The sequence below is a fragment of the Porites lutea genome, chromosome 7, assembly GCF_958299795.1.
Source record: "Porites lutea chromosome 7, jaPorLute2.1, whole genome shotgun sequence".
Classification (NCBI taxonomy): domain Eukaryota; kingdom Metazoa; phylum Cnidaria; class Anthozoa; order Scleractinia; family Poritidae; genus Porites; species Porites lutea.
The window spans coordinates 32820879-32846934 of NC_133207.1; the positions used below are offsets into that span (position 1 = coordinate 32820879).

Here is a 26056-nt window from a genome sequence, read left to right on the forward strand (position 1 = left end):
CTTCTGCCAATATGTGCTCTTCCATAAGTGCTTGGTCTTCCTCAGACATTTTGTTGATTGGGGACTTCAGATCTTCCAACAGTTGCTTATAAATGGCAAGAGCCCGCATTGTCTCTTCCTGTGTATCTATAAAATCTTGCTCTTTCTCGCTCCCAAAAGCACCAAAGTGGGTGATAGTGAGGTGGTTGCCATTTTGTCTGAAGATGAGCCAGTTTGAATACACTTTTCTCCTGGATGTTTCATCAAGATACTGAGTTAGGACATTATCAGGAAGAATAGGAAATTTATGTCCATCTTTATCAAAAGCCACTAACACTTGATCTTGGCCTTCATGCAATGGATCTTTGTAACCATCTGAAATAGTTTCGCATATTTTTGTCAAAACATCATCCTCGCTGAAGTCAAGGTTGTTGTGGTCAAGGCGGTCAGTCATTTCAAAGCTGTAGGCTGTGCCATCCAAATGAAGGAAGCTGTTTCGGATAATCTTACGTCTAGGCGACATCTCAAAGCAAGACTGAAAGAAAACCAACATTTCCTCATCAGTAACAAAATTACATGTATTAAAGAAATTGTTTCCAGGAGTCGCCAGCCTTCAGACACATTCTTAAATTGAATTAATCCAGTCAAGAAAGTCACCTTGTTTAAGACGTTAAATAGTGGAATTTTACATCCTGTTCAAGACTAAAAACCGTCCATAAATCATATTATATTCAGTCTCACACACAGTCAAATCCCGCTTTATGGACTCCCGCTGAATACGGACACCTCATTATATTAGGGGCCGACCATTTAACTCTTGCAAGCGCTTGTCGGAAGAAAAAATTGCATGCCGCACAAATGTAATAGAAAGCTTATGGGAAAAAAAGGAAAAAAATATCCTGCCCACCAGATTGCTAGAAAAAAACATTCTTGATGACCAGAAATCACCCACCCTCCCCGCTCAAGAGTTAAATGGTCGGCCCCTTATGGACCGTTAACTTTGTCCATGGGGTAAGAAAGCCCTAACATTTTTCCTTAAATACAGACACTTTCTATGACCCATGCCCTCTTAGTGTCTGTGTAAACAGGATTTGACTGTATTCAGTTTAGGCCAAACAAGTGCTCTCCTCAAGGGGTCTCAACCGCGGAAATATTGAGCGCTTTGAGTTCAATCAAAAGTTTGCTTTTGTAACTATTCACTTTCCTATACAGCCAGGCTCAAAACAGTATACTGTGTGGACTCGTGTTACATACACTGAGGACTCCCAGCCTTCATTTCTCCGCCTTCAGTTGGTCGATAAATTCAAGTTAAATCACGGCTTTCCGTGTCATAACTCTCGCGATTTTAATTGAGTGATGGATAGACAGTGAAAGCGGAATTTCGGAAGGTTAAGCTTCCATGCAACAACATTTGACGATCAAAGGAATTGTGACAATTTTTTTGTATACATGAGAAAATCAGAAGGATTTGTACAAAAAAATGGTCAACCTAGCCTAGCATCCGCTAAAAGGCCACAGTCGTAGGTGATCTATCGCTACAGTATGTTTTCGATTCATTGATCTCTAAAACGAGAAATACGCATCAACACTGCGTCAATAAAGATGAATGTTAAATTACCATGTCGACAAGCTATAAAGTAGTGTTTTGATCTTTGTCAAAATTTTGAATTCAGTATGGCTAGAATTGTTTAAAAGTTAGCTCATGCTCACCTTAAATGATTTAATCCAAAGTGTTATCAAAGGATAAAGAACGAAACGAAACGTGGCGCAGAAGCCTTAATCTTACCAAAGCTGCAAAAGTTGGCTAAGTTCCAGACCCGCTTCTTGAAGTTCCAAACGTTACCGTCAGTAATTCTCGATGGATCTCAAGAAAATTTTCTGTGCAGGGAGAAATTCTTTATCTACATGAAGAAAATGTCGAACATGACAAGCTATAGAACGGGGCCGGAGTGGCCTGACGTGACGAGGCAAATGAGGAAGAAATGAGGAAGTAACGTTCCTAACTCCAGCGACGCATGCAACCGCTTATCTCGTACCCAGATCTCCCACACCTACAGAAAGCAAAAATATGAAACGGCAAACTAAGTAAACAAAAGAATAAATCGAAAAAATATAAATATTTCAACAAATTATCCAATTTGTTAAAATATATATATTTTTGTTTTATTCTTTTGTTTACTTCTTCATCGCCTTGCCGTAAGGATCAGTTTGCCGTTTCATACTTTTCTACAAGTTAAACTATTGTACTGATCCAGGTCTTTGTTGCTGTGGACTTGCTGACATTTTATATATTTTGAATCTACAGACAGCACAACACAGAAGTCACAGAAGTATTTATAAACCCGGAGCGAGCAACTTCCATGCACTTGTGTCACGACGTTTTCATCGACCAGTTTGGTTTTAGAACAATTTTGGGGCAAATTTAGAAAAGATCTCTTAGTTGTCCTTTTTGATATCTTATACTTCGAGTGCCCTAATAGATGGGCTAGACGGAGCGGAGATTCCATTTTCGCGGGAAAAAGTGGTCTAAAATGTGTCTAAAATGAAAATGCCACGACATAGGAGTAGCATGGGAGTTGCCTGCTCCGGATCATGGGCTTAGCCTGCGTAGCAGGCGTCGAAAGGGGTACGGGTAGGGGATAGGGGATAGGGAGGAAGGGAAAAAGGGGAGGGGGATTGATCACCCCTCCCCCCTCCCCCTTTTTGCGCCTGCCACGCAGGCTACATGGGCTCCGATTCTGTGTTTACTTAAAAGGCATAATAGCTGTGATTGGTCCGTTAAAAAAACCCACGCTTATATGTGAATATTCTGTTTGGTTTGACCAGCCGGAATGAAATCCTGTTTCGGTTAGATTTTGTTTAAAAAATGACCTTTCCATTAGCCATTAGGATTTCGTCACGCGTTCCTTTTCCACGAACGTTCGTTGTGGAGGAATATGTGACAAGCCAAAATTAGCTGCTATGGATCTCTTACGAAGAGAAATGTCCTGCACATTACCATTGCAAAATTTCTTGCAATAGTGGAGCGCTATCTTCGCAAAAACAAAAGGAAAAAAAAGAAGAAAAAGAAAGAAGGAAAGAAAGAGAAAATCCCTGTAAAAATCAAACGAACAGGAGCTATTAGAATGGAGCAGGAAATGATATGAGCGCGCGCCAGTAAGTTTACAAGCGTGCTGATATTGCACGATATGCTGATATGGCATGATAAAAAGAAGTTACAGAGGACACGAGGTATGGCTACTTCCATGTCGTCAGCGAGCGCGGCAAAACTAGTCTGCGTTAAGATGAGGACATAGCCGGGGGGGAGGGTTATACTTAACAGAGTTTTATACGGAAGAGAGGGCCCGCCCCGAGGTCCAACCCCCCATCCTTTTATCTACCAGACAGTTTTGAAAGAAAAGGTAACCCTTTCGTATACCTTCTATTGACAAATGGTACCCCTTTCACATTCTAAGTTTAGAACTTTGCATCCCTTTTGACTGCTGTGAATGCAATTTGTATAAACAAGAGAGGATAAAGCTCTTTTGGATAAAGACCTTTATCCACTCTTGGTATACAATATGAATAAATCACAAGGCCATAACGTATTTCTCGACCTTTTCACGGCCATAAAATGCATCTGTTAGCTCTTTCTACTAACCAAAATGACAGATTTCCCTACCCTTTTATAATCTTCAACAAGTGAACTCCCTATCCTTTCATATACCTGAGGCCTGAAAAAAGTACCCCTTTAGGGCGGGGCGTTCCCGTATAGGCCATTACAGGGAGTACCCTCCCCACGGGGGGACATAGCTGGGTCATTAGGGAGGAAACAAGCACAGAGATAGGGGGAAAGGGAAGGGGTCTGCAATTTTTGTTATCGTCCTTTTGTCTGCAACGAACTGTTACCTAAAAGAATCGTTTTTCTTTGTTTTCGGTTGGAGTAAGTTCAGAAGTGTTTTCTAAACAATAAATTATAAGGGACTCAAGAAAGGCAACCTTCGACAGCTGAGTCAAAATTGTTCTATTGCTGCTAAAAATTAGGAAAGACAAAGCTAAAAAAGTCACAATAACACCTGCAAATAGCAGTACGATGGTTTCTATAGAAACACATTAACAAACGACATAATTTCACCTTTGTTACAAAGTAAAAGTAAGGCGCTAGTTTAGACGGCATACGGAAGAAAACGCATAGTGTGACTGGCTTGTAGCCTGATTCTAAGACGTAAGGGAGTGAAGAGCCGCGAGCGACTTAGATCCTGTGAGAATCAGGCCAATTGGCTTGTAATCAGAGAATGAATAATCAAAGCAATAAATGCTGGTCTATATTTTTAACATACCTCGCAGACTTTCCCATTGAGTACGTTTCTTAGCCCTTTAGATATCAATATGTTCAAACTGAGTTCCCTCACCCAAAAGCTAAATTTCTCATTAACATGCTTTTTAGCAAATCAGAAGTTTCGCTCATCGATATGAAAAAGCCCTTCGAAGTCATGAATATTATTTTCTAGATTAAATAAATATCATAAACTAAGGCGATTTTAAAAGATATACGCATGCAGAAATAACACTGGAAAATAACAGTCGTGCATAGTATCACACGACATCAAGAGCCATAATAGAGACCTTTAGATTCGAGGACGAGAACGGCTACCAGTACGAGATTTGACTTGAATTTTTTTCGCCTATTCTCAAAATATAGACTTCCCGGAAAGCTATGTTTTATCATATTTCACAAGAAAAGTTAGCACTGTTACCTTTACTGAAGGAGGTTTCGCGCTTTCCCCATCGCAAAATGATAAAACTTCTAACATTTGATAACTTGTTTTCGCCACCACGACATTCGCGTTAAAACTCGTGGTAGAATGACGACGGCTACCACATTTTCCCGCCAAAATGACGCTGGTTCACGCGCGTGCACTACTTAGTATTGAGAAAATCTCGTACTCGTAGTCGTACTCGTCTGAGAATCTAAAGCTCTTGACGACATACAAAAGCAATGAAAGTCGAGCTAAAGCGTTAATCAATGCCTAAAAAAGCGTATCCACCGTCGTATCTACCCTCAAGTTATCAGTTACCAGCCTCGTCCCAGTCGCCCTCGGTAAGTTCGGATGTGACGTCACCCGTCAAGCTTGTTGGGAAAACTCCCGCTTGGTTCCAAGCCTCCTCCGCTTATTCGGATAGCACGAATTGACCTGGGAACGAGGATGATCGGTTACCAGTCGTTTCGCTACACTGAAGCCACTCGATACTTTTTTAAATTGACGATTCATATACTATAAGATCTACGCGTAATTTATTCCTCACCTCAACGTTGAGATGTGAAGACGAGGCTACAATAATTCATTCGAATATGGCACAAGAAATAATCACGGTTTTCATTGTTAATGTTGTAAGGAGAACACTCTGTAGCGAAACAACCTAACACCAAGAAATCCAAGTTCAGGTATAATTTAAAAAATGTATCAAACTACCTTTGAATTTACTATAAAATACTTCTGGATCTTTAAGGTTTCTAACCCTTTAAGCCCTTTACTTTAAGTTTGTTTTACATAAGTGCGATCTCGTCTCAGTCGAAAGAGAAGTATCTTGGACATGGTAGGGAAGTGGTAAACGGTTAATAACCAAGCAAGGTTTCCCATGCTGAAAGAAGATTACTTTGGGTTACTTTTTTAAAACATTTTTGCGATAAAACCCTCAAGAATATTCATGCAATTCTTTCTTTTTCTCAATGCTACAAAGAGGCAAATAGTTCTACAATATGGAATCGTGAAGAAGAAATACTGTTCGATAAATTATACGAAAATAAGTAATCACGTACGTTGCAGGATAATTCACTGAAGAAATAACAGCTGGACAGAAATGATAAGAAAACTACAACCTTTGAGAAATAAATTAAATGGCTTGGAGGGATAATTTTTACAAATCAAATACTACAGCCATATATTTTCGATAAAATTGTACAACTTCTTTATATAATGTTTACATGGTTATTCATCTGAGGAGAATATGAGCTTGACAAAACCGTCTTCTCCTTCAAGCGGAACTGCACAGAAAGGACAAATGGCCTGGAACGCGTCGCAACCGTGGGGAATGGGCACCTGTTGCCAGAACCTAAAACAAAGCAAAATGCTGATCGGCAAATAGCAAGAACAGAACCAACATATTGAAATGTGGCTCGATCAAATTTAGGCTAAGTTAAACTCTAGACAATGTTGGCTAGCAGCCTTTTTCACGCCAGATTACCAGAAGCGTTCTAATAGCTTCGCAGGAGCCGATGAATTTTTTTATAGCTTCTCTGTTGAGGCCAAGTAGTTACGTTCTGGTTTCCGCTCGTTGTTTGTGCGTCTAGTGTTTTTGCTTCCTATCCTGCCCCCCTCCCCAGTACTTTACGCTAGGCTCCGCTGGTTAGCAGTGTGATAGTGCCTGGGTGGATGCTACCCAGATACATTAAGGGTTGTTTAGGGTACGCATTAGACTCGGCTGCGTAACCAATGCGTAATGCGTAACCAATGTAGCGAGAATCAAGGCTTCTGGCACTTTGCGATTTACTCGCAACAATTCCTGTTGAAGAGAAATAAAACATACTTTTTTTCCATTCTGAGACTAACTTCTACAGAATGCGAAAAAGAAGACGTCAAGGTCTATAATATAAATGATTATACTTTGTCTCATCTACCGACGCAGAAGGTTAGAACAAATTACGGGAAATGTGAAACGCCCCGACGTACGCTACGTACGCATATTGGAGGTTTTTCGACAAAAGATTTCATCTGTTCACCATAGTTTAATATCTTACCGCACAGTTTCCTCAGAACAAACATGGCCACACGGAACAAAGGCGTGAGTGGCTGCGGGTTCTCCTTTATAGAAAGCTGGTTCTCTTCCCAGGCTCAATGGAACGTAACTGCTGGTCTGTTAACGTTAAAGATGGAAATAGAAAGGCTCACTCATTATTGTACACTGAAGTAAAGATGCATTACAACTATAAGCTATCAATAAGTGCTGCCTTGTGCTTCGCTTAACTGTTTAAGTCAAACTATAGTGTTGTAGCAACTACTAAGCCAGTTGAAGAGACCACCTGCAATAAAGCTCTTAATTTTCTGGTACAAATATGTACGGAATCAGAAGGGAAATTGAATGGGAGGAGTAGGGAAACACTTTACCTTCCGAACGCGAATTCAAAGTCGGAGTCGCAATCGAACTGTTTACTTGACAGGTTCAGAATGACGACGTTAAGAAGGCTGATTCTATTGCTTTAGATCTAGTGAATTATTCAGATAATATCCTATTTGTTAAATCAATTTCTTTGCAAATCAACCTGTAAACAGACAGGGCATGTTCGCTTGTCCTGAGTTGAATTCCCACTGAATGTGTCGGGTGAATTCCAGGAATGCAGGCCGTGTACGTGACCACATTTCAAATACACATAAGGTACACTGCCGGAAGAGGACTGCTGCTGCTGGAAAAAGGAAATTGCAAAGATGTTATAGTGCATGAATTACAACGGGTATACAACCGGAGTTCTGATGACTCACTGAACAAAAACTACATAAATCGATCGGCCTCTCTCTATCTAGTAGTAACAAGAACGCTCTTACAAAGGCGGTCAGTCTCGCTTGCTTGGAGATTAGATCGAGAAATGAGGAGGCGATTAATTCTATACGAAGCAGGATTTACTAGTTAAAGGTTTTTTTACTTCCTACTTTAGCGACGTCGAGTATTCTTCAGGATATTTACTTTTTATTTGTTTCTGAATTGATTTAGTACGCGTGTTAGCAACGACCGGAAAAACGTCTGCGGTCGCAGGCTATACGCGTGTATAAATACACGAAAATTCAAGGGCCTCGATTCCAGAGAAAATACAACATTGTCAGAGATCAAAAAAGTATTTCAATCATAACCGAAAATAAACCGCATGCTCATCACAAGAGCCATTTGCATACAATAAAAGTTTACAACACCCGACCATCGCAGTTTTGCTAATTAAGATTCTTATTTTTTTCCCACCACTCAGTAGTGTTCACTTGTTCCAAAGTAATCAACGCTTTCAAGCGATAGAATTCGTGGACCGACAAGTTTCGGAAAAGCTCTAAATTTAATCTTTCCTAAGCTTTCTTCGCAAAACATGCGTGGCTTCGGTTACCCAACGATTCTTATTCCCAGCTTCCACGGTCTCCGCTAGGAACGCCTGGCACAATGACCCCCTTTTTGTGTCATAAATACGAAGAAAAACGGGATGCAGATTATGAGTCTCGCTGCTTTAATTTCTCCTGGGAATTACAGTCGTCCCAAGAGAAATTGAAAACAATGCTTATGCAAAATTTTGGGGGACAAACAAGGTGCATTATGGGAGACTATGTGCAAGTGGTGAATTTTTTAAGAAAACAATTCTGTTTTAAAGAGAAATTCAGTTTAATCGTAACATTGGACGCAAAATTTAACTAATCGCAAAGGAGGACGAGTAGACTTTGGTGTCATAAAAAATATCAATAATAAAAATACTCAGTAACCTGATTGCCAGTGTTACCTCAGAAAATTGGCCTGGAAATCTCAGTGTCGTCAGTCCAACAGGGCACTGGGGCCGAGAAGCATTAAGTCTTTCTCTCATTTTATCTATGGTTTCTAGGGTCTGAAGATTGAAAAGCAGTAAAATTGGACGGGTTTTTTTGCAGCTACCGTAAAATTCCGAAAATAAGCCCCGGGGCTTATATATTTCAAAGACCCTTTTTGAGGGGCTTATTTTTGGAGGGGCTTATCTATGGAGGGAAATTTGCGTTTCAAAATCGATTGGGTTAGCCTCATAGTTGGAAGGAAATTTACCGTTTTTGTTTTGTTTTACTTTGCATTTGAGGGCAATTTCCAAGTACAAGCCCCCCGGGGGCTTATATTCGGAGGGGCGATTTAACGGAGCATTTTTCGCGTTACGAGTTTGGGAGGCTTATGTTTGGAGGGGCTTATACATGGAGGGGCTTATTTTCGGAATTTTACGGTACTTCGTGAAAGGTTGGCGGAAAAATGTGCACACGACAATCCCGAAAAGTAAAATGGGATATGATCAATACGCTGTTCCTGACACTGTAGCTGTCGAATCTTCTGTTGTTGCTTTCTTTTAGCATCCGCAAAAATACGTCTATGGGCTTTCGTGCCATTCTTCCAAATTTCTTTGAAGAACAGTGAACTCAAAACCACCTCCAATACCTTTCAGGATGGTCGCGTTTTCCTTTTTCCGACAACCTTTCTCCAATTAGCTGTATACATATCGCTCTCAAGTTATGGTAAGGCTTCTTCCTAGACTTTGCTTGTGTTTTTTTTGCTTACATGACTGTAATTATGATACGCTGTCAAGTTCAAAGAACATTTCTATCGCACAAATCCAAACAATAGGTAAAAGAAACAATTCTAAGAATATAACTAATATTCTAAGGTCCACCATGACATAAAATTATCAACTAACATGACTGTATTGTTAAATTAAGACTACATAATGTTAACTTTATTTACTGTAATGACTTTCTTTGTTTAGTATTAATGGTGATTTAATCAGTAAGGACTCTCCTACAACCTTGAAAGTATAAAAAACTTAGACATACTGCCATTTCCTTCCGACCATCAGTTGACCGCCACAACAAAACCGCGCCACAAAGATCAATTAACGATCCATCAAGTAAAACATTGGACTCATCTTCAACCTGAGAAAACGACGAGTATGGTAAAATCAAAACAGTCAAACTGTTTTTCTCACTCCTTTCGACACACAGCACGCCCATTAAATTCTTTCACTCCTCAACCAGGTTATAAGGTGAGAGTGCCGACTTTATAGAAGACAATTATTGTATTGTTGCCCTCCTATAGAATAGCTCCGCTAATTGTGGGTAACATACACCTAGCCTGCGAGCAAGCTCTCCTATTTGGGCGAGTGAAACGAGTCTCGCGAGGCACGCTTCGCTTGCCCAAATAGGAGAGCTTGCTCGCAGGCTAACCTACACCTAGCTCATTTGACAATTGAATAAACTGTTGTTGTTGTTGTAAGATACCATTCAAATGAAACCTCTTTGGTAGAACTTAAGTATAGTGGTCTTTATTTCTTTGGATTTTACAACAAGAAATTTCATTTTTCTGGCCCGCCATATCAGGAGTAAATTATCAGAATTCAAAGACCCTGCTGCTGCTGCCACTGTCACCAGTAACTACATGTAGTTAGTATAGAACTTCTAAGTCTCTTCATAGAAGTGATTTTCCTTGCTTCTTTTTTGTGACATGAGTACATGAACGAAAATGCTTTTTACCAAAGGAAGTTAATGGGAATTACCATTGGAATAAGGTGAAAGATTTATTCTTGCTCAACTTACGGTTTTTCCTTTTTCAGTTGTTGACCTTGTCTTGCGGAGTCCATACACATTTCCACACACAGATATTTCCCGCCATATTGTTGGTCGACATGTGTCACCTCCCTTGGGATTCATTAGAAGAACTCCATTGGTTGTAAGGCCATCCATCATATTCTCTTCATTTTGCCATTTTGGAGCTTTTTCCTATTAGAGTTATACCCAAGATTAGCGAGTTACTGGTGAAGGATAGGTACAATCAGAGTGGAACTGAATGTGTAGGCAGCCAGGGATAGCAGAGCAAGTGTAATATTCCTGTGTACGTGAAAATTACCATCTGCGAGGAAGGCGACATAAAAGGAGGGAAGAGAGAAGAGTCAAATGTCTTTGCCTGGGTACAAGAGGTTTTTTTCTCACATCCGGTGGGATGTTTCGGAGTTTGCCCCAGGTACAAGAGGCGAAGCAACGAAACAAAGCTTTTCACACAGATCACTATGAAAACTTGACCAAAACCGGAAATCACCCATGAAAATCCTCTTGCACCCAGGGTACAAGCTTGGCATAGTCTTTAGTCCCTTGTTTTCTCTCTTTTCTCCTCTATGTATCATCTTCCTCGCGGGGGGGGGGGGGGGGGGGGGGGTTTGGGGGGATGATTTCCTCATGTGCATGCAAAATTAATGCGCTCTGCAATCCCTGAGGAAAATGACAGACTACTTGTAGTCTTCTGAATGCAGCCAATTGATAATTAATTGACCGCATTCAGAAGACTACAAGTAGTCCATCATTTATATTTTATTTTCACAGAGACGGTGGAGCAAGAGAAATATGCAAGTTTGCAGAAATTTTCCATCCAGCAAGCGATTAGTAGATACAATCCATGTGTAGTTATGGGAGTCTATTTTCTGCGTGCTTATGTGTTATCCCAGTATTGCCTTAAGTCATATAACATGAGTGACTGTGAACCCTATGGACATGGTCTAGAACGAAGTCTGACTAGTGTTTTCTTTGTTCTGTCTCTCACAAACAACAGTACTTCCTTTATACCTCTAGCATTGTTTTTTACAGATTGGGAATAAGGGGACAACCATAAAGGAAATAATACAAAATACAACTGCAGCAAAGTGACATCTGATAAATAGTAACTGGTCACTGATGACTGATTAAAGACAAAATACTCCAAAATGCACATGTTCCACTACAGTGGCAAAATCTCACTATGATAAGATAATGGCCTTTCTTTTAGTGCTGTTACATGTGACAAGATAATTGCTGGTTGGACTACCCTGCGAGCAGAAGTTTCCCTCTTGCATGGCCTTTAGTGTATATGAAGTCATTTGCATTGCTTGTCTGTTGGGTAGTTGGTTTGTTTTGTCTGGCGTACAAAACAAACCAACTACGCAACAGACAAGCAATGCAAATGACTTCACAAATGCTAGAAGACATGCAAGTGAGAAACCTCTGCTTGCAGGGTATGGTTGGACTAATTCTGTAATATAAGTATAAGCAAATTGCTCGTTCCATGCCCGGGAGGGGCACTTTAGGATGTTTGGGAGGGGATGTGCCGCTGAGACCCTGGAACCCTTAGCCAATACCAGAGCTAGTTTAGCTGAATTTTGCCACCCTACACTAGACTAGACTCCCCAAATCCCCCTATCCTAGAGTAGCTTTTAGGCTGAGTTGGGTAAATCTAAACTTGTCGATTTGATTTTTTAAATATTTTTCAATGGCAATTCTTGGTTTCCCTACTCTAGACTAAAATCTTCAACCAATTGATTGATCGGTTCCTGGAAAATGATACCCTATTCTAGACCCAAACTCTTTGATTTATATACCCTGCCCCAGAGTAAACTGCTTGAAAACCATACCCTTTACAGCAGCACATGCCTATATAGCCCATACATGGCAGTACCCCAATCCCCTGGGGTTAAATACATACCCCTAAGAAGATATTACTAGATTTGTCAAACCCAGCTGCATACACCCTGGCTGTGTGAGGTGCTTCTCTGTCAACCACGATGCGGCAGGAATATCTAGAGATTGTACTCTTTTGTGTTTCCTGGTTGACTTCTGAACGCTTGTTTCCAGGAACAGTGTCCATTACGACAAAGTCAATTTTAGAATCTGCTGAACGACCAATCTGTTTGGAAAAAGAAAACGACCAGTTCAGCTTTCAAAAGGTGCAACAAAGGTGATAGCCTGGGGTTGGTGAAGAAACCTGCTGGACTGGCATGTTCTAATATTGTGAGTTAGGCAGGCAAAATTTGCTGCAATGAAGTTAATGAAGTCTCTGTTTTTCTCCTCTCCTAAAAATTTCCAAATACCAATTTGAGTGGATGTACTAGTCAAATTCTCCTTATCTCCTAATCAGTATTATTGGTAACGTTCTGGAGAACAGTATGGAAAACATAAATCATTGGGGTTTAAAGAGTTAAAGATCAACAACAAAACTCTGCTCAGTAAGACACCACAACTTGTGAAATATTCAGGATGTGTGTAGTGTAGAAATAAAGTAATAAAAAGACTGGCAGATGAGTGGGGTACAGGGCTGTTACTAAGATTTCAAGTTGCCGGGTATATGCAATTAGCAGAAACGGAAATGAACAGCAAGGAAGTTCTTTTGAGTCTATTTTCCTTCTGCTTCCTATGAAAGTAGTCAGGGGTTAAGCTCCTGGTAGTTGGGGAAAATCCCTTGGTCTGACCCTTAGTGACAGCCCTGAGGGTGGCCATGAGACCCCTCAAAAACATTTAAAAAGAATAAAGGTAGAGTGTTGATAGAAACAAATTTATAAATTATTCATACCTGAAACATGTCAGTTGCAGGGTCTCTTCTGTACTCAACTACGACAGCATTTCCACGAGATAAAGTGTACGACACGCTATGGGCTTGCGAATTAACAATCTGTTTGATCAACCGTTTATTAGTATTATAGAACATAACTCTATGATTCTAATGATTCTATTCCTAAGAAAGTGAAAAGAAAAGAAAATGTTGCAGTACATGCATGAGAAATACTGTTTCCTTTCATTTTTGGAAATTCAGGGTGCAAAGAAAATCATTTTTACAGCTTGCCATTCGGGCAAGCTGATGCTAGCATTTACTAGCCCAAATGTCATTTCAACTAGCCCCAAAAGATTTTGACGAGCAGAATTGATTTCACAGTTCTTCTTCGATTTGAATTCTTCAAAAAACATCACTTGCCCATCGGGCAAATTAAGAACAGAATTCACTAGCCCAAAAGCAAAATCTACTAGCCCCAGGCTATCAGACACTACTTTCTTTGCACTCTGAAATTGTACAAAGATGACCTTGACATTTTGTAATGACTCACATACCTACTAAATTATGTGGCTCATATCAAGATTTGATGTCTAGACAGTCTATGCGGTGAAATATTGATCTGGTAATATCAAGTGTGAATGGAGTCCATTCATGACCCATTCAATAGAGCATGGAAAATTGTTAACTTCATGTACTGAATCCACACACACATCCTAAAGACTGGACACTTTTTTCGGTGAGAAAGTTAGAATTTAAGGGAGGGAGTCCATCTGAATAAAAGACCTTAAAGCTTGCTGGTCTGTAAATAAACATTTATACGTACATGTCTGGATATTTTTGGCAAGGATTGTTGACATTTTGATCTCACTGCACTTTTTTTCCTTCAGTTAACACATAATTTACAGTTTGGTTCACAGGGCTGTCAATAAGGACCGGTAGCCGGCCAAAACCGCTGGCTAGTTAGCCAGCTACTTTCATCTCCTTCTACCATAACTGCTACCAAAAAATAAGCACCATCATATAAAATTGTAGAGCATCCATGTTCCAGTTTTGAATCACATTGAATGCATATTTAAACAAGTTCAGATCTGTGAAACGTTCGAACCGTGCAATGTCGTGGAATACCTGCGACATTTCGATGGCATTGTTCCCAGTGTTGCAAGTATTCTGACTAAACAACATAGCATCCGAGATGGAAAATACCTCTTGAAAACCCTGGAAATGCCATTTCCAAGACTCTAAATTTCAAAATGTGCCTAGACGCCTCAGTCCTGAAGAACTTGTGCCTTTGGTGCGAGTTCCAAAACCGCCTACTATTCATTATCAGCCCGCTACTTGAAAACTTTTTGACAGCCTTGATTGAAAAAATTAACATACTATCGTTGTAGAGGAAAAGTGGCACAAATAGCGCCTTGTAAGTAAGTAACATTGCTCTGCCCAATATACAATGTGCAAAAATGTGACATAACATTTCATGAAGTTTATATGCTTCCAGCAATTCAATATTATTCAGTGATACAATAAATAATAGTTATTTCAGCGACTGTAAAAATGTATAATATTGAAGGAACAAACAATATTTCTAATTAACAATAATATTTGCAATTGATATGATATCTCAGGGGACAAGCTTGTAACAATATATGTATAAGCATAACATATTAAACAATCAGTACTAAATATTGATTTTATTCATTACTAACCAATAACGTTTGAAACAGATTATTATTGAACTGTGCAACACGGTATTAAAATTAGCAAAACAGACAGATTAGAAATTAAGTCTAATCATGTGTTAACTTTGTTTTTATTGACCATATCATTTAGTTTAACCTAGTTTTTTTCAAGGCTGTTACATTGAAGCTGAGTCACCAAACAATAATAACAGCCAAATAGAAATAAGCAACCCATGGCATCCCTCAGGGTATAAAAATAATTATTGACAGAAGTGTTTTTCAAAGCCAAGGTGAATTCTTTTAAGTTCTAAGTGGATTATCTTGCAATTGAATATTATGACCAGTATAGAATGAAGTGAGATTTTTACTCTTTCTGCCAGACTGTTGATATGCTAGTCAAGTGCAACAATAATAATTATTATATTACATTTTAATGAGCCCGAGCTATTTATTGTTCACCAAAGATCAATGTCTCCACCACTTTTTTCTGTTTTTTTTTTTTTAACCCTTTACCCTCTCAGCCCAAATATCCAACTCAAGTTGTTCAGACTAATGTCCATACATGTACATTTCCTTTAAGAATTTGATGAGAGAATTTGATAAAAGATCAAAGCATTTTTCCCTTAGCTTTTAATTCTCACAACCATTTGTCTTGATAATGCATTGATAATATTAGGAGAAAATTGAGGTTGGTCACTCAAGAGTAACCAACATCTATTTTCTCTTCACAATATCAGTACACAGTTATCAGAATCACTAGAACGATCTTCTATCAAATTCTCTCAACTAATTCTTTAAGGAAATGTAAGGAGATCAGTCTGCGGAATTTGTATGTCAATATTGGGGCTTTGAGGGTTAATACACTGGAGAACTACATTGAGCAACAGGTGCAACAAGGAAACAAAAAACTGGAGTAGGGCTCATTTCAAATTGGCAAAGATTTTATAGAACTGAAATATCACTGCTTAAGTGCACTTCAATCTGTTTTTATTTATTCATCTATTCAGACTCAACACTTGGTTATTGACAAAGGTTTTGAATAATTATGTTCTGAACGTCCGTCTTTTAATCAATAGTTTTCACTATTCCCAGTGCTCGCTCGCGTGACATTAGTAGTGAGAGATCTATTTTCAGGCATGTGTGTGCGTTTCTCCCACCAGATTGGCTTTCTTGATATAAATAAACACGTGTGTAAGCAAATTTGTCCAGTTGGGCTGCAAGGGCAGAAGGATTGGATTCATGTGCCGTTAAAGCCCCTTGTGGGGGTGAGGAGGGGGTCTACACCCGTTTTGCTTTGGGATTCGTTTGTCTAATCCTCCCTTCCCCCTATTTTTTCTCTTATCTTGTTCTAGTCCTATCGCCTTCTCGCCTGCAGACTCACATGTCCTGTAACTCATCTCTTGAGTCCCAGGCCTTTGTTAAGCGAGCGTCCACTGAGAATAGATTACTGTGGGTATGAAAACCAATCAAGAGGTCACAGGGCTCGAAATCAAAAAAATCCTTAGGTCAACTTTTGGCGACCAACTGGAGAAATATAGTCGCAAGATGCAAATTTTTAGTCGCCAGTTTGCATCACGTAAATGATGCAGCCTGATAGTATGGCACGATCCATCAGATTTGCAAATATCATGGATAGGAGTCGGTATAAATTTGGAGGTAAGCTGGCTTTGTTTATGCAATTTGGCACATTTTATGATGAAAGCAAAGCACGATAAGATGAAATGTTCGTTTTGACTTTACTCTTTAAATTTAAATCTAAATCATAGAGAAATCTAGTCGCCACTTTGGCGACTAAACCAGAATTTTTAGTCACCAAGGGGAAAATGTTAGTCACATTGGCAACCGTATCGGCCGCAATTTCGAGCCCTGGGTCATTATTTTCTGATCACAAGTTGAAGATAATATGGAATTTTATGATGGTATGTAAGGCTCGTATAACATTCACAAGGTCTTTTTTTCATGTGATGCAATATTATTATCTCATGTTATATTACCGTTGGTGAAGAGGACTAGTGCCATCCCACTCAACCTGGCTTGTCGCAAAACTTCTGGTCACTTCATTCTATAGGTTTGACCCTGGCTAAAAATCACTTGCAAGAAGAGCCACTCAGCCCATAAAAAGCCTTCACTTATAATTTGCATTTTGTGAAATTTGCACATGCCACACATGTGATTAAATGTATAATCTGCACACACCTGCATTCCCGTATTGGACGAAGCCAGGTGTAGTTTGTAGGGTTGCACTCCTGAGGGAGATCCTTTCTGGCACAAAATATACGAGCTTCGGTGACGGCGCTCGAGTTCTCCATCATCAAGAGAACCGTTGTAACTGGCCAAGAATTACACATTCACACATTAACACAAACACTAACACACCCTCTGTAACTTCACAGGACAGCTAGGGCCAAAGTACTAAGTGTGTTCCACTTATTAATCATAGGCCACTTGCATGATGACATCATTTTACTAGTACTACCAGAATTATTCTTCAGGGTTTTGCATTCTTCCAGTGCAAATTAAGCCTTTTGTTATTTAAACCTTGCTGGGATTATTTAATTTAATATTAAAGAAAAAACGAAATGACTTCTGGTCTTAGTAGTAAAAAGACGTCATCAATGATGCAAACTGTCTATTCTTGATGAATGACTCCCATTAATTATTGGGAATGAATTGCCTTGTGAGAATCAAAATTTTGGACATTCCAATGGTAGCATTATTCCAAATAGGGAAAATTGATTGGTCTACTATTGACATCAGGCAAATATACACATGCACAAATATTAGGTCACTGTCGGTGGCTCCAAGCATCTGACCTGAGTTGTCCTCACCCAACTTATATCCATTTCAGGTATCTTTAGAGGTAAGTAGAGGCTCTTCAAAGAAGGATTCTTACAAGCAAGTGGGCTGTTTATGAAAATTCTCCACAAAGTCTAGCTGATTGGAACAATTAGCTTTTATTGGTTTTTTTAATTTCATTCTGTTAACTTTTGGCTTACGTGAGTAATAATAATCAAGATTTGTTGATTTGAAAGGGGTACTGTTGAAAGATTTCAATCATCAATTTAAAAAATGGAATTTTAGTTCCAATAATGCAGTCTGTCCCCAGTTAATGAAAGTCATTCCTATTTATTTATTTATTTATTTATTTAATGTAAATAATGAGCAGAATGCTCTGAGCATCTTGATTATAAACCTCTTTATTTTTATACTGACACCACCATAAAACACAGATACTTTTTTTTAATAAGGGCAGTAACTTCATGCAAAATCCAACTCCATAACCAAACTCCTTCAAAATATGAACAGCAGCTAGGTAGCACTTGTATCCATCAGTTGGGATTAATGTACATGTATCATCACTCCGCCCTTTCAGTGGGATACTCTGAATAGTGATAATAATTATTGCAAGCATTCCAGTCTGGACATCATGGGGCGTAGATATCTTACTTACATGCAAACTCTGTAGACTTACCCCAGAACTACAAGTTCACCATAAACTATGTCTTGCTCATCATTTTCACTGGATGTCATACCTACATCATCAGATAATGCTTTGAGTCGTTTCAGCTTTGGTTGCCCATTATTCCCATCCTGAAATTATTTGAAAATTAAAAAAAAAAAGAATTCAGGCGTACTGAGCATTTGTGGTATCTGATATGGTTTACTAGTTCAATATTAATCCTTCAGAGTCACTTTTAACTTTCTTTGTTTTTGGGTATGGTAAGATGTGATAATAAGTTTAAAACAGAGGCTGAAAATATAATTTGACAACCCTCCACATTACAGTTTTTGCCCTGTCGCCATTTGGCAACCAACTCTTTTGGTTTAGGGAGACTTTTTTACAAATCAAGTCGTCAGCTCCAAAATTTTAGGAGCCATGGTGACCAAAATGGTCACAACTTGGAGGGTTGCATTGTTTAAACCAAGAATAATACGCTCGGTAATAAACAAAAAAAATTTTATTCTAATGAGACAAACAAAACGTCTTGAGTCCCTAGAGCGTGGTTCTCTGAATTCTCAAAAATTCATGTTTGTGTGCTGGATCTAAAAGGGAATTTCCCTGGAAGGTCAAGAAAGTTTCCCAAATGAGGCCCATAGCAACTAAAAACAAAGAAACCAACAGCAATCAAAAGTTGCATATTTCACCTGTGAACTTTTTACTGATGTCAGTAAAATAACCCATCAACACTAGTTATCTTGAGTGAGGCTATAATTTGGACCCTGAATTCTGATTTCTAATATGCAGTCTGTTCCCTTAATGAAAGTCATTTATACACAAATACTAAGTGGATTACAAACAATAATAACAATCATTATTATGGTTTATTTGTGATAACCCCTCTAAACAGTTCACTTTTAGCTTTCAGTGTGTTCTGTAATTGAAAACTAGTGGTAATTATAGATTAATGGGATACATGTACATGATGCAAATTCAACATGCTTGAGTTAACGAAAATAACAATTATGCAGTACTGTCTTTCACCAGAATCAATCAACTAGACGCAAATGTATTTTTGGGAACGCAAATAATTCACCAGCCAATACTGATTTTGTTACTCATTAAAATTTTACTTAGTTTAAGCTTCCACTAATCTGTTGAGGGCTGAATGGTGAAACAAGTTAAAAATAGGGTTGTTTGTTAAAAAGACAATGAAGAAAGAAAGTCAGTGATCCACATAATGATGCCCAATACATCAAACAAGTCTCCAACAACACTTTCAAGAAATAGAAAATGTACAATGAGCTCATTTTGTGTGGGTACGATGTGACCATTCAAATGAAAGCTCTTTGGCACTACTCTTACATGGCAAATTATACTTTCTGCATGGTACTTTACGATAATAACTTAAATTGAAATTTGGCTTTGGCCACCACTAGAGGTGGTTAATCAAGAGTCCTCTTAGCTTCTTTCAACAGTTATATTTCCTATCGAGATCAATTACCATTTTCTAATCTTTGAGAAGCTATATCAAAGATGGTGGTAACCTTATTAGCTAACAATGAGCTTTCTTTGCTTGTCTTCACCTGACCTTCTAAACTTAAATATTATCAGATTACCTCTAAAGAGGTAGATTGTTTAAACAAAATCATTCCAGAAATTTTTCAAAGACAAAATAAATAATGGCAATCTAAGTCTTAAAACCATAGAGGCCTAAAATTGTGAATAGAAGTTCAATCTTTTCAAAATAGAGTCCAGCCACAGTTTTCTCATTTTCAAATTGTTTATCAGAGGTTAATTGATTGGTTTTAAAGATTTCATACCAGGCTAGATAAGAATTTAACACATGGTTTCATGCCACCAATCATAATAAAATGCAAAAAATGTTACAACACCCAAGCCAAACAGGAAATATGTAATTAGACATTGTTGAAAAAAGTTCACTCATACACAACATAACAGAGACATCTCTTACAGTTTGAGATTAGGTGTGACAAGGATTGTCCCTTTTTCTGAGAAGCCTGCAGACTTTTATTTATTTTATCTGATCTATGATTTTTTTTCCAAGAGCGACATTTATGAGCATTATTAGTTATTCAATTGCCACCCACTATGAATTAGCTTTACGCAGCTGCTTGATGAAGAGGGATTAAGGACACCCGATTAAAGAAAAAAATTAAATAATAATAACATTGCAACATGCTTGTGACTACAATTTTTTTGTTTACATGGTTCATTTGCAAAGCTTATTAATGAATAAAATTTTATTACATGTTCATAACATATATATAGATGTCTTTTAGATGCCTTGTGTCTCTGCATATTCATGCATCTTCAAAATTAATGGTAAAAAATTATGTCTTTGTTCACGGCAGTTTTGGTTACCGTTTTACCAATATATAATGCACACCCATGTATAATACACACTGTAATAAAATTTTGACTAAATTAAATTTGGGAAAGAAAAACTAAAGAGAAAAGAAAGGAAAATTGCTATACTAAAAACACTTTCCATTCATCCGCTTCTTTAATGCACACTCACGTATAATACACACTGTAATAAAAATTTTGACAACATTTAATTTTGGAAAGAAAAACTTAAAGAGAAAAGAAAGGAAAATTGCCCTACTAAAAACACTTTCCATTCATCTGCCTCTTTATAATCTTAGTAATTACAAATTTCTGCAAAGCTTCAAAGTAATTAAACCCTGGATGTGCAACTGAACGTGCTAGAAATAATTTCATTGCACGTCAATCTTTACTTCACTTTTGTTATGTGTTAGACACAGTACGCTGGGTCCATTATTAGAAAAACAAATCACTCCCGCAAGAAAATAATGTAAGACCGCAATAAAAATTTACAACAAAGAGCATCAAACCCACAGACTTAGTTAAAGGCAATTTTATAAATACCACTCAAGTTTTTCAAAGGAACTCATCAACGTCCTTGCAACAAAGCTAAAACTTTCCATAAATTGTACCTTTAAGAAGTGGAACAAATACAGCATAGAGAAATACAGACAAGCGACATGGGCTTAAAAAAGCAATGTAAGAAGGATGAAATGGTGACAGATGACATGAAAATGGTTTGGCACTGCGACAGCGACAACTACAGTCTTAAGAAAGACAAAAGTTAAATTCCAACAGTGACTATGGCCGTTTCCTTAATACATGAAATGACCGGTGTTGAAATTCAGACTAGTGACATAGGTTACCTCCTCAGAGGACCTCAGCATAACCACTTCTCACTTTACAGTTTGTTAAAACTAAAAACAACATTTTCATAAAAACAGACACCTCTTTTCAAGAACTGAAAACGAAAGGATTATAGCGACCCAATTGTTTAATTAAGCATTGCAGCATTGCAAAGAGGTTTTATATTTGAAAAGAATAATCGCTTAAGTGGACTATTATTTGGTCAAAAAATTAAACCAAACTGCCATTAGTTAGTTCACTAAAAGACAATTTCACCACCATGGTTTCATTTTTTTAAAAATCCACCTTTTATTTCTCAAAAATACAATGTACATTGAATCACATTATGAAATACATTATAACAGAGATCAGTATTCAAAGCCTTATTAAATGAAATATAGTACCACAATAATACTCAGCTGGATTATAGAGACACACACACTTTATTGGTTGAGGATTGCATCATATGTCACAACAATCACCAAGTGCGGGGTATACTGTCTTAAAGAATAATATTCACCTCTGGCTCAGTTAATATTGTCGAAGAATCACGCACCTCGACTTCATCTCAGGGGTTATTCAACAATATTAACGTCTAAATATTGCCATGGTTGTTTTCAAGGGATATTTGTTTCTTTTCCTGTATTTCAGATATATCTTCCATTATTAAAAGAATCTATTAATTCTTATTTGTAATCCACGATGTTTACATAAGAATTAAGGCTCAAAAACACAGTTTAATAGAAAATCAAAAAATAACATGTTGCGAAAAAATTAAAAAAAACCTCTAAACTTTTACTTTGGAAAGTGGGTAGGTTAATTTAGCACACCTACAATTTGAAAAATACTCAGCCACAGAGTTTTTAAGACCAAATACTCACACATAAAAGAACAGAAAGCGTCAACGAAAAGGGTAAATAGATATGCAATAAACAAGCAGTAATACTTAACACAAAAATTGAGCAGCTTGATTACGCGTTTTTTGAGTAAATGGCGTAAACATCCATTTACATCAGCCAGGGTCTCTATTCAGAATCAAGCAGGCAATCGTAAACAAAGTTCGCTGGGTTACATTGAATGTTTTTACAGTATCGAAGGAAAGGCAAATCATGTATAACGAACAAAATCAGCGAGGGCAAATATTCAACAGCCACCTAAGAAGCGGATTAATTCATCACATGTAAATATAGAAAATAATATTAGCCAATTAGAAAGCTTTAAGGTGTGGTCGGCATTAAGAAACACATGGTGGCTAACAAACAGCCAACAAGTCTAAATCGTGTACTACACATCAAGTTTCATATATCAAAATATCATACGAGGATCACAAAATGCCTGTTGATTTAATCACCTATAAAAACTACAGTCTGTAGGGGATAATATTTAATAACGGCCTTGTGAACGCAATAATTCATCACGCTGTGAAAAATGTAAATATCCATCAATATTAGCCAATTAAAAGGCTGAAAGGTGTGGTTAGTATTAAGAAACACGAGGGGAGTGCGAATGATGAAAACCAATATAAATAAGCTATTTTTCTTGGACTTTTTTTTGTCTAATGCAAAGGCAATATGTTACGAGTATCTGTTCTAGCATGCCTGTAAAAAGAGACTAAGAACAATTAGAGGAATGTCTGTATGGCAGTTGATTGGCTGTTATGATTTTGGAAATGCAACATTTATAACCTTCTCTCAAAATTTATCCTGTATGCATGAAATCTGTAGTCTGTGGACATGCTTTGCTTAAAGGGCTAAATCTCACAAAATGAGCTTAACTGGTTGGTAAACTAAATGAAGAATTTTGTCAAAAGTGTAACTTTATATAAGCTTACATCTTTGTTCAAATTTGTCATTATGACTGGACGCGATGCAATAAAAATGAAGAAAAATGCTAATTGCAACATTGCTGTTTAATTATGACTAATTGCAACGGTACCCAAGGGAAATTAAGATTCAGTAAACTTTAACTCATTTTTTCGTTCCCTTCTCGGAATTTAGCATACAATTTAACTTGTCAAAAATTTTTGGCTTCGCTTTAACTTAAATGTTTTCGATGAAATTTTCTCTGGTGCTAGGCATACCACTATTCATGCAAACCAGAGAGAATTGCTTCTGTGCGATGGGATTGTGGTAAGCTGCAAGCTTAATTTTAATCATGTGAAGCACGAAACGCGTTATAGCATTTTCGGCTGCCTGCCGGGCGACACAATACAAAACCTATTTCCTCTAGTACTTTCTTCCTTACAACAAGAAGAAAACCGACCGGATAATGGTAGAAAGACAAAAAAATATCATCACACAACCTCAGTCTAATAAGATATTTGAAAAATGGGGGAAAAACTTTGTACTCTATAAAGAAGGAATGATGAAGTAAGCTGAAAGCGAAATGTTGTAGTCGACAGGAGCGAAATACTAACGGTACGGATACATACGTAGGCTTTTTGGTGCCTATATACGTACAACACAGATTCGCGAAGATGGCGTTAAGAACTTGGGTTCTTACCTCATCCTGATCATGATGAACTAAAGCTTCTGTCATCCCTATGAAAGACCCATGAAAAGACGGGCACGAGTTGGCGAGGAGGGAATACTCGAGGGCTGGTCATGTCTGGGCAGGCCTTGTGTGCCTTTCACCTTGGCCCAACGGGGAGGTGATGAAAACCATACTTTTACATGTGTTTTGAATAGTTAAATTATGGAAAAACCATAAAGTTAACTGATCAAGTGTTGTGAAAATACTCCAGATAGCAATTGCATTGAGACTGCTAGAGTAAAAATTTTTGTTAAGCTAGAGGACTTCGGGTTTCATTTAGTCTCCTCACTCCACCCTACAAAGTAGTTTTCTCTCCCGCTGAAATCCTGTGCAAATTTCGTAGAAAGAAACAGGAAATGACCTCCGATTCGCACCGCGCGTTATGACAAGTCAAGGTGACGCGGAACACGCGCCATTATTGAAACTGCGATTTTAGAGAGAAGGCGAATCAGTAACATAATTATTCAAAAGGGAACCCGGGTTTTCGGTACCAAGTGAGTCCCCATCTTCCCGAGGGAAAGACAGTTCTCGAGGTAAATGTTCCTTGTAATATTTACATTTGAGACGACTAGCTTGAATTAAAAACAGAACAGGACAAGCACCTCTTACGGTTTTAAGGATAACCTGTTTCCATTATATTGTCACTCTATTTATAATCGTATAAGCCCCAGCTACATCGGCACGTGTAGGAGAACAGGTACTTATAACTTAACATAACAAGGGTGATGACGTCCAGGTTGGGTGAAAGAGTACTCCATATATACCTGTGTACCCTGCTAGCAGAGTCGCTTTGATCCGCTAAAAAAGTCGGACACATCTTGGAAAGATTAAAGCGACCGTATAAGCAGGGTATAACCTTTGTGGAGGTTTTTTTAAATATATTTGTTTCCTCTTTTCCACAAGGGACAATTGGAAAAAAAACGGGGGCATGAAGGCAGGCAACACCCTCCTTCAAATAAGCTTCCCTGCTTCTTGCTGAAATTTTAAATAAACAGAGTTAACTGGCTAATTGAGAATGGGATATCTAAAGAGTTGGGTCTGAAAAGTAAAGGCCTCTAGTGTCAGCACAGGATCACCAGCCTCTTTTCATAGGACCATTTATTGGAATCTGAGCACAGGCAGACCACTCTCTGTTCATGTGGCCATTGTTGGTATTGAAATCTGTGTCAGTTTGCCCAGTATAATGAACTAAATTGGAACCTGATTCACTCAGTTTCCCAACCCTAATCACAAAACTTCAGAGTCTTTTGGCATTCCTGTGCCAATTGTGCTCGTAAAATGCTGGAAAGTTGTTTTGTTTTTATTTAAAAGCTTTATTTTCTTTTTTTCACTTGTTAACATTGGTCAAGAAAAATAGTTGTTCACGAATATGGGCGAGACCACAGGTAGCCCAAGCTGTCTATGAGAGCCCTTATTCTTTTTTATATCATTGATTGAAATGTGTATTAAATTTTTCCTTTTTAAGCTTAGCTTTAGGTTGATAAACACTTAAGAAATTCTCATAACTTGAAGTTTTCTATGAAATCATTGATTTTTTCATTCTTGATATTTGCTCTAAACCTACATTTTGCTGAAAAATTGCTCAGAAAGGCAAAAGTTGCTTGAGTTTGCTATAACTGCAAAAAGCTGCTGACCACAATAGGGACAGGCCTAGTGTCACTGTCGGTTCAGTGTTCTACAAATTATACCCCTCAGCCTGCTGCTGCTAGAAGTAAAATGTTACGATCAATGCTCATATTTCAATGGCAATAACGGCAACACAAACAGCGAGGAAGATTTCAATTTAAAAAATTAGCATCATTAGAAGGTATCCTTTAAATCACCAGAAGCATACACCTAGTTACAATAATGTTGTCAAAGAAAAATGAAAAAAGGAAAAAGCCAAATAGGAATTTTTATTATAGGTTCATTAAGCCACTTTCTCAGGGTGGATTCATTTGCAGCCATAGCATTTCCCCGCTGGAATTTTTTTCTCTTGTTTTTCAGCTTTAAAACAACAGCAAATTCCAGCAGGTAAATAAGACCTCCATGTGTGGATGGCTGCAAATGAATTCATTAGGCTTATTAGCCTAAATTAATTCCTATTTGGCTCTTTCCTTTTTTCATTTTTCTAAGACAATGTTATTGCAATTAGGTGTATATCATATGG

The 26056-nt window shown here is 38.0% G+C and overlaps 2 protein-coding genes across 6 annotated transcripts in view; both read right to left on the bottom strand.

Annotated features, from left to right (window-relative positions):
• LOC140943027 (uncharacterized) overlaps positions 1-1961 on the bottom strand; it is a 7101-nt gene extending 5140 nt beyond the window's left edge. The window contains exons 1-2 of one of the 3 annotated variants that reach the window (XM_073392060.1): positions 1690-1961; positions 1-514 (exon numbers count right to left, since the gene is read on the bottom strand). The exon at positions 1-514 is cut by the window's left edge and continues 539 nt beyond it. In XM_073392060.1, coding sequence (XP_073248161.1) covers positions 1-502 — 502 coding nt within the window. In that variant the 5' untranslated portion in view covers positions 503-514; positions 1690-1961. The remainder of the gene's footprint in view (positions 515-1689) is intronic. The other 2 variants (XM_073392059.1, XM_073392058.1) reach the window with 2 other exon arrangements.
• A 2006-nt stretch (positions 1962-3967) lies between these two features.
• LOC140942560 (E3 ubiquitin-protein ligase pellino homolog 1-like) lies at positions 3968-24025 on the bottom strand. 3 transcript variants are annotated; one of them, XM_073391481.1, is made up of 11 exons: positions 23878-24024; positions 18214-18332; positions 16938-17070; positions 13087-13185; positions 12223-12423; positions 10311-10493; positions 9552-9650; positions 8489-8590; positions 7280-7414; positions 6758-6873; positions 3968-6072 (listed from the first exon to the last, which is right to left on the bottom strand). In XM_073391481.1, exons 1-11 carry the CDS (start codon positions 23911-23913, stop codon positions 5949-5951), a joined length of 1347 nt encoding a protein of 448 aa, XP_073247582.1. In that variant the 5' UTR covers positions 23914-24024; the 3' UTR covers positions 3968-5948. The 3 variants fall into 3 exon arrangements, 2 of the variants coding, with proteins under 2 accessions (XP_073247582.1, XP_073247580.1); XM_073391479.1 differs by having other exon boundaries at positions 7280-7417; XR_012166551.1 differs by lacking the exon at positions 3968-6072 and having other exon boundaries at positions 7280-7417; positions 8472-8590; positions 23878-24025.
• Positions 24026-26056: the final 2031 nt, after the last annotated feature.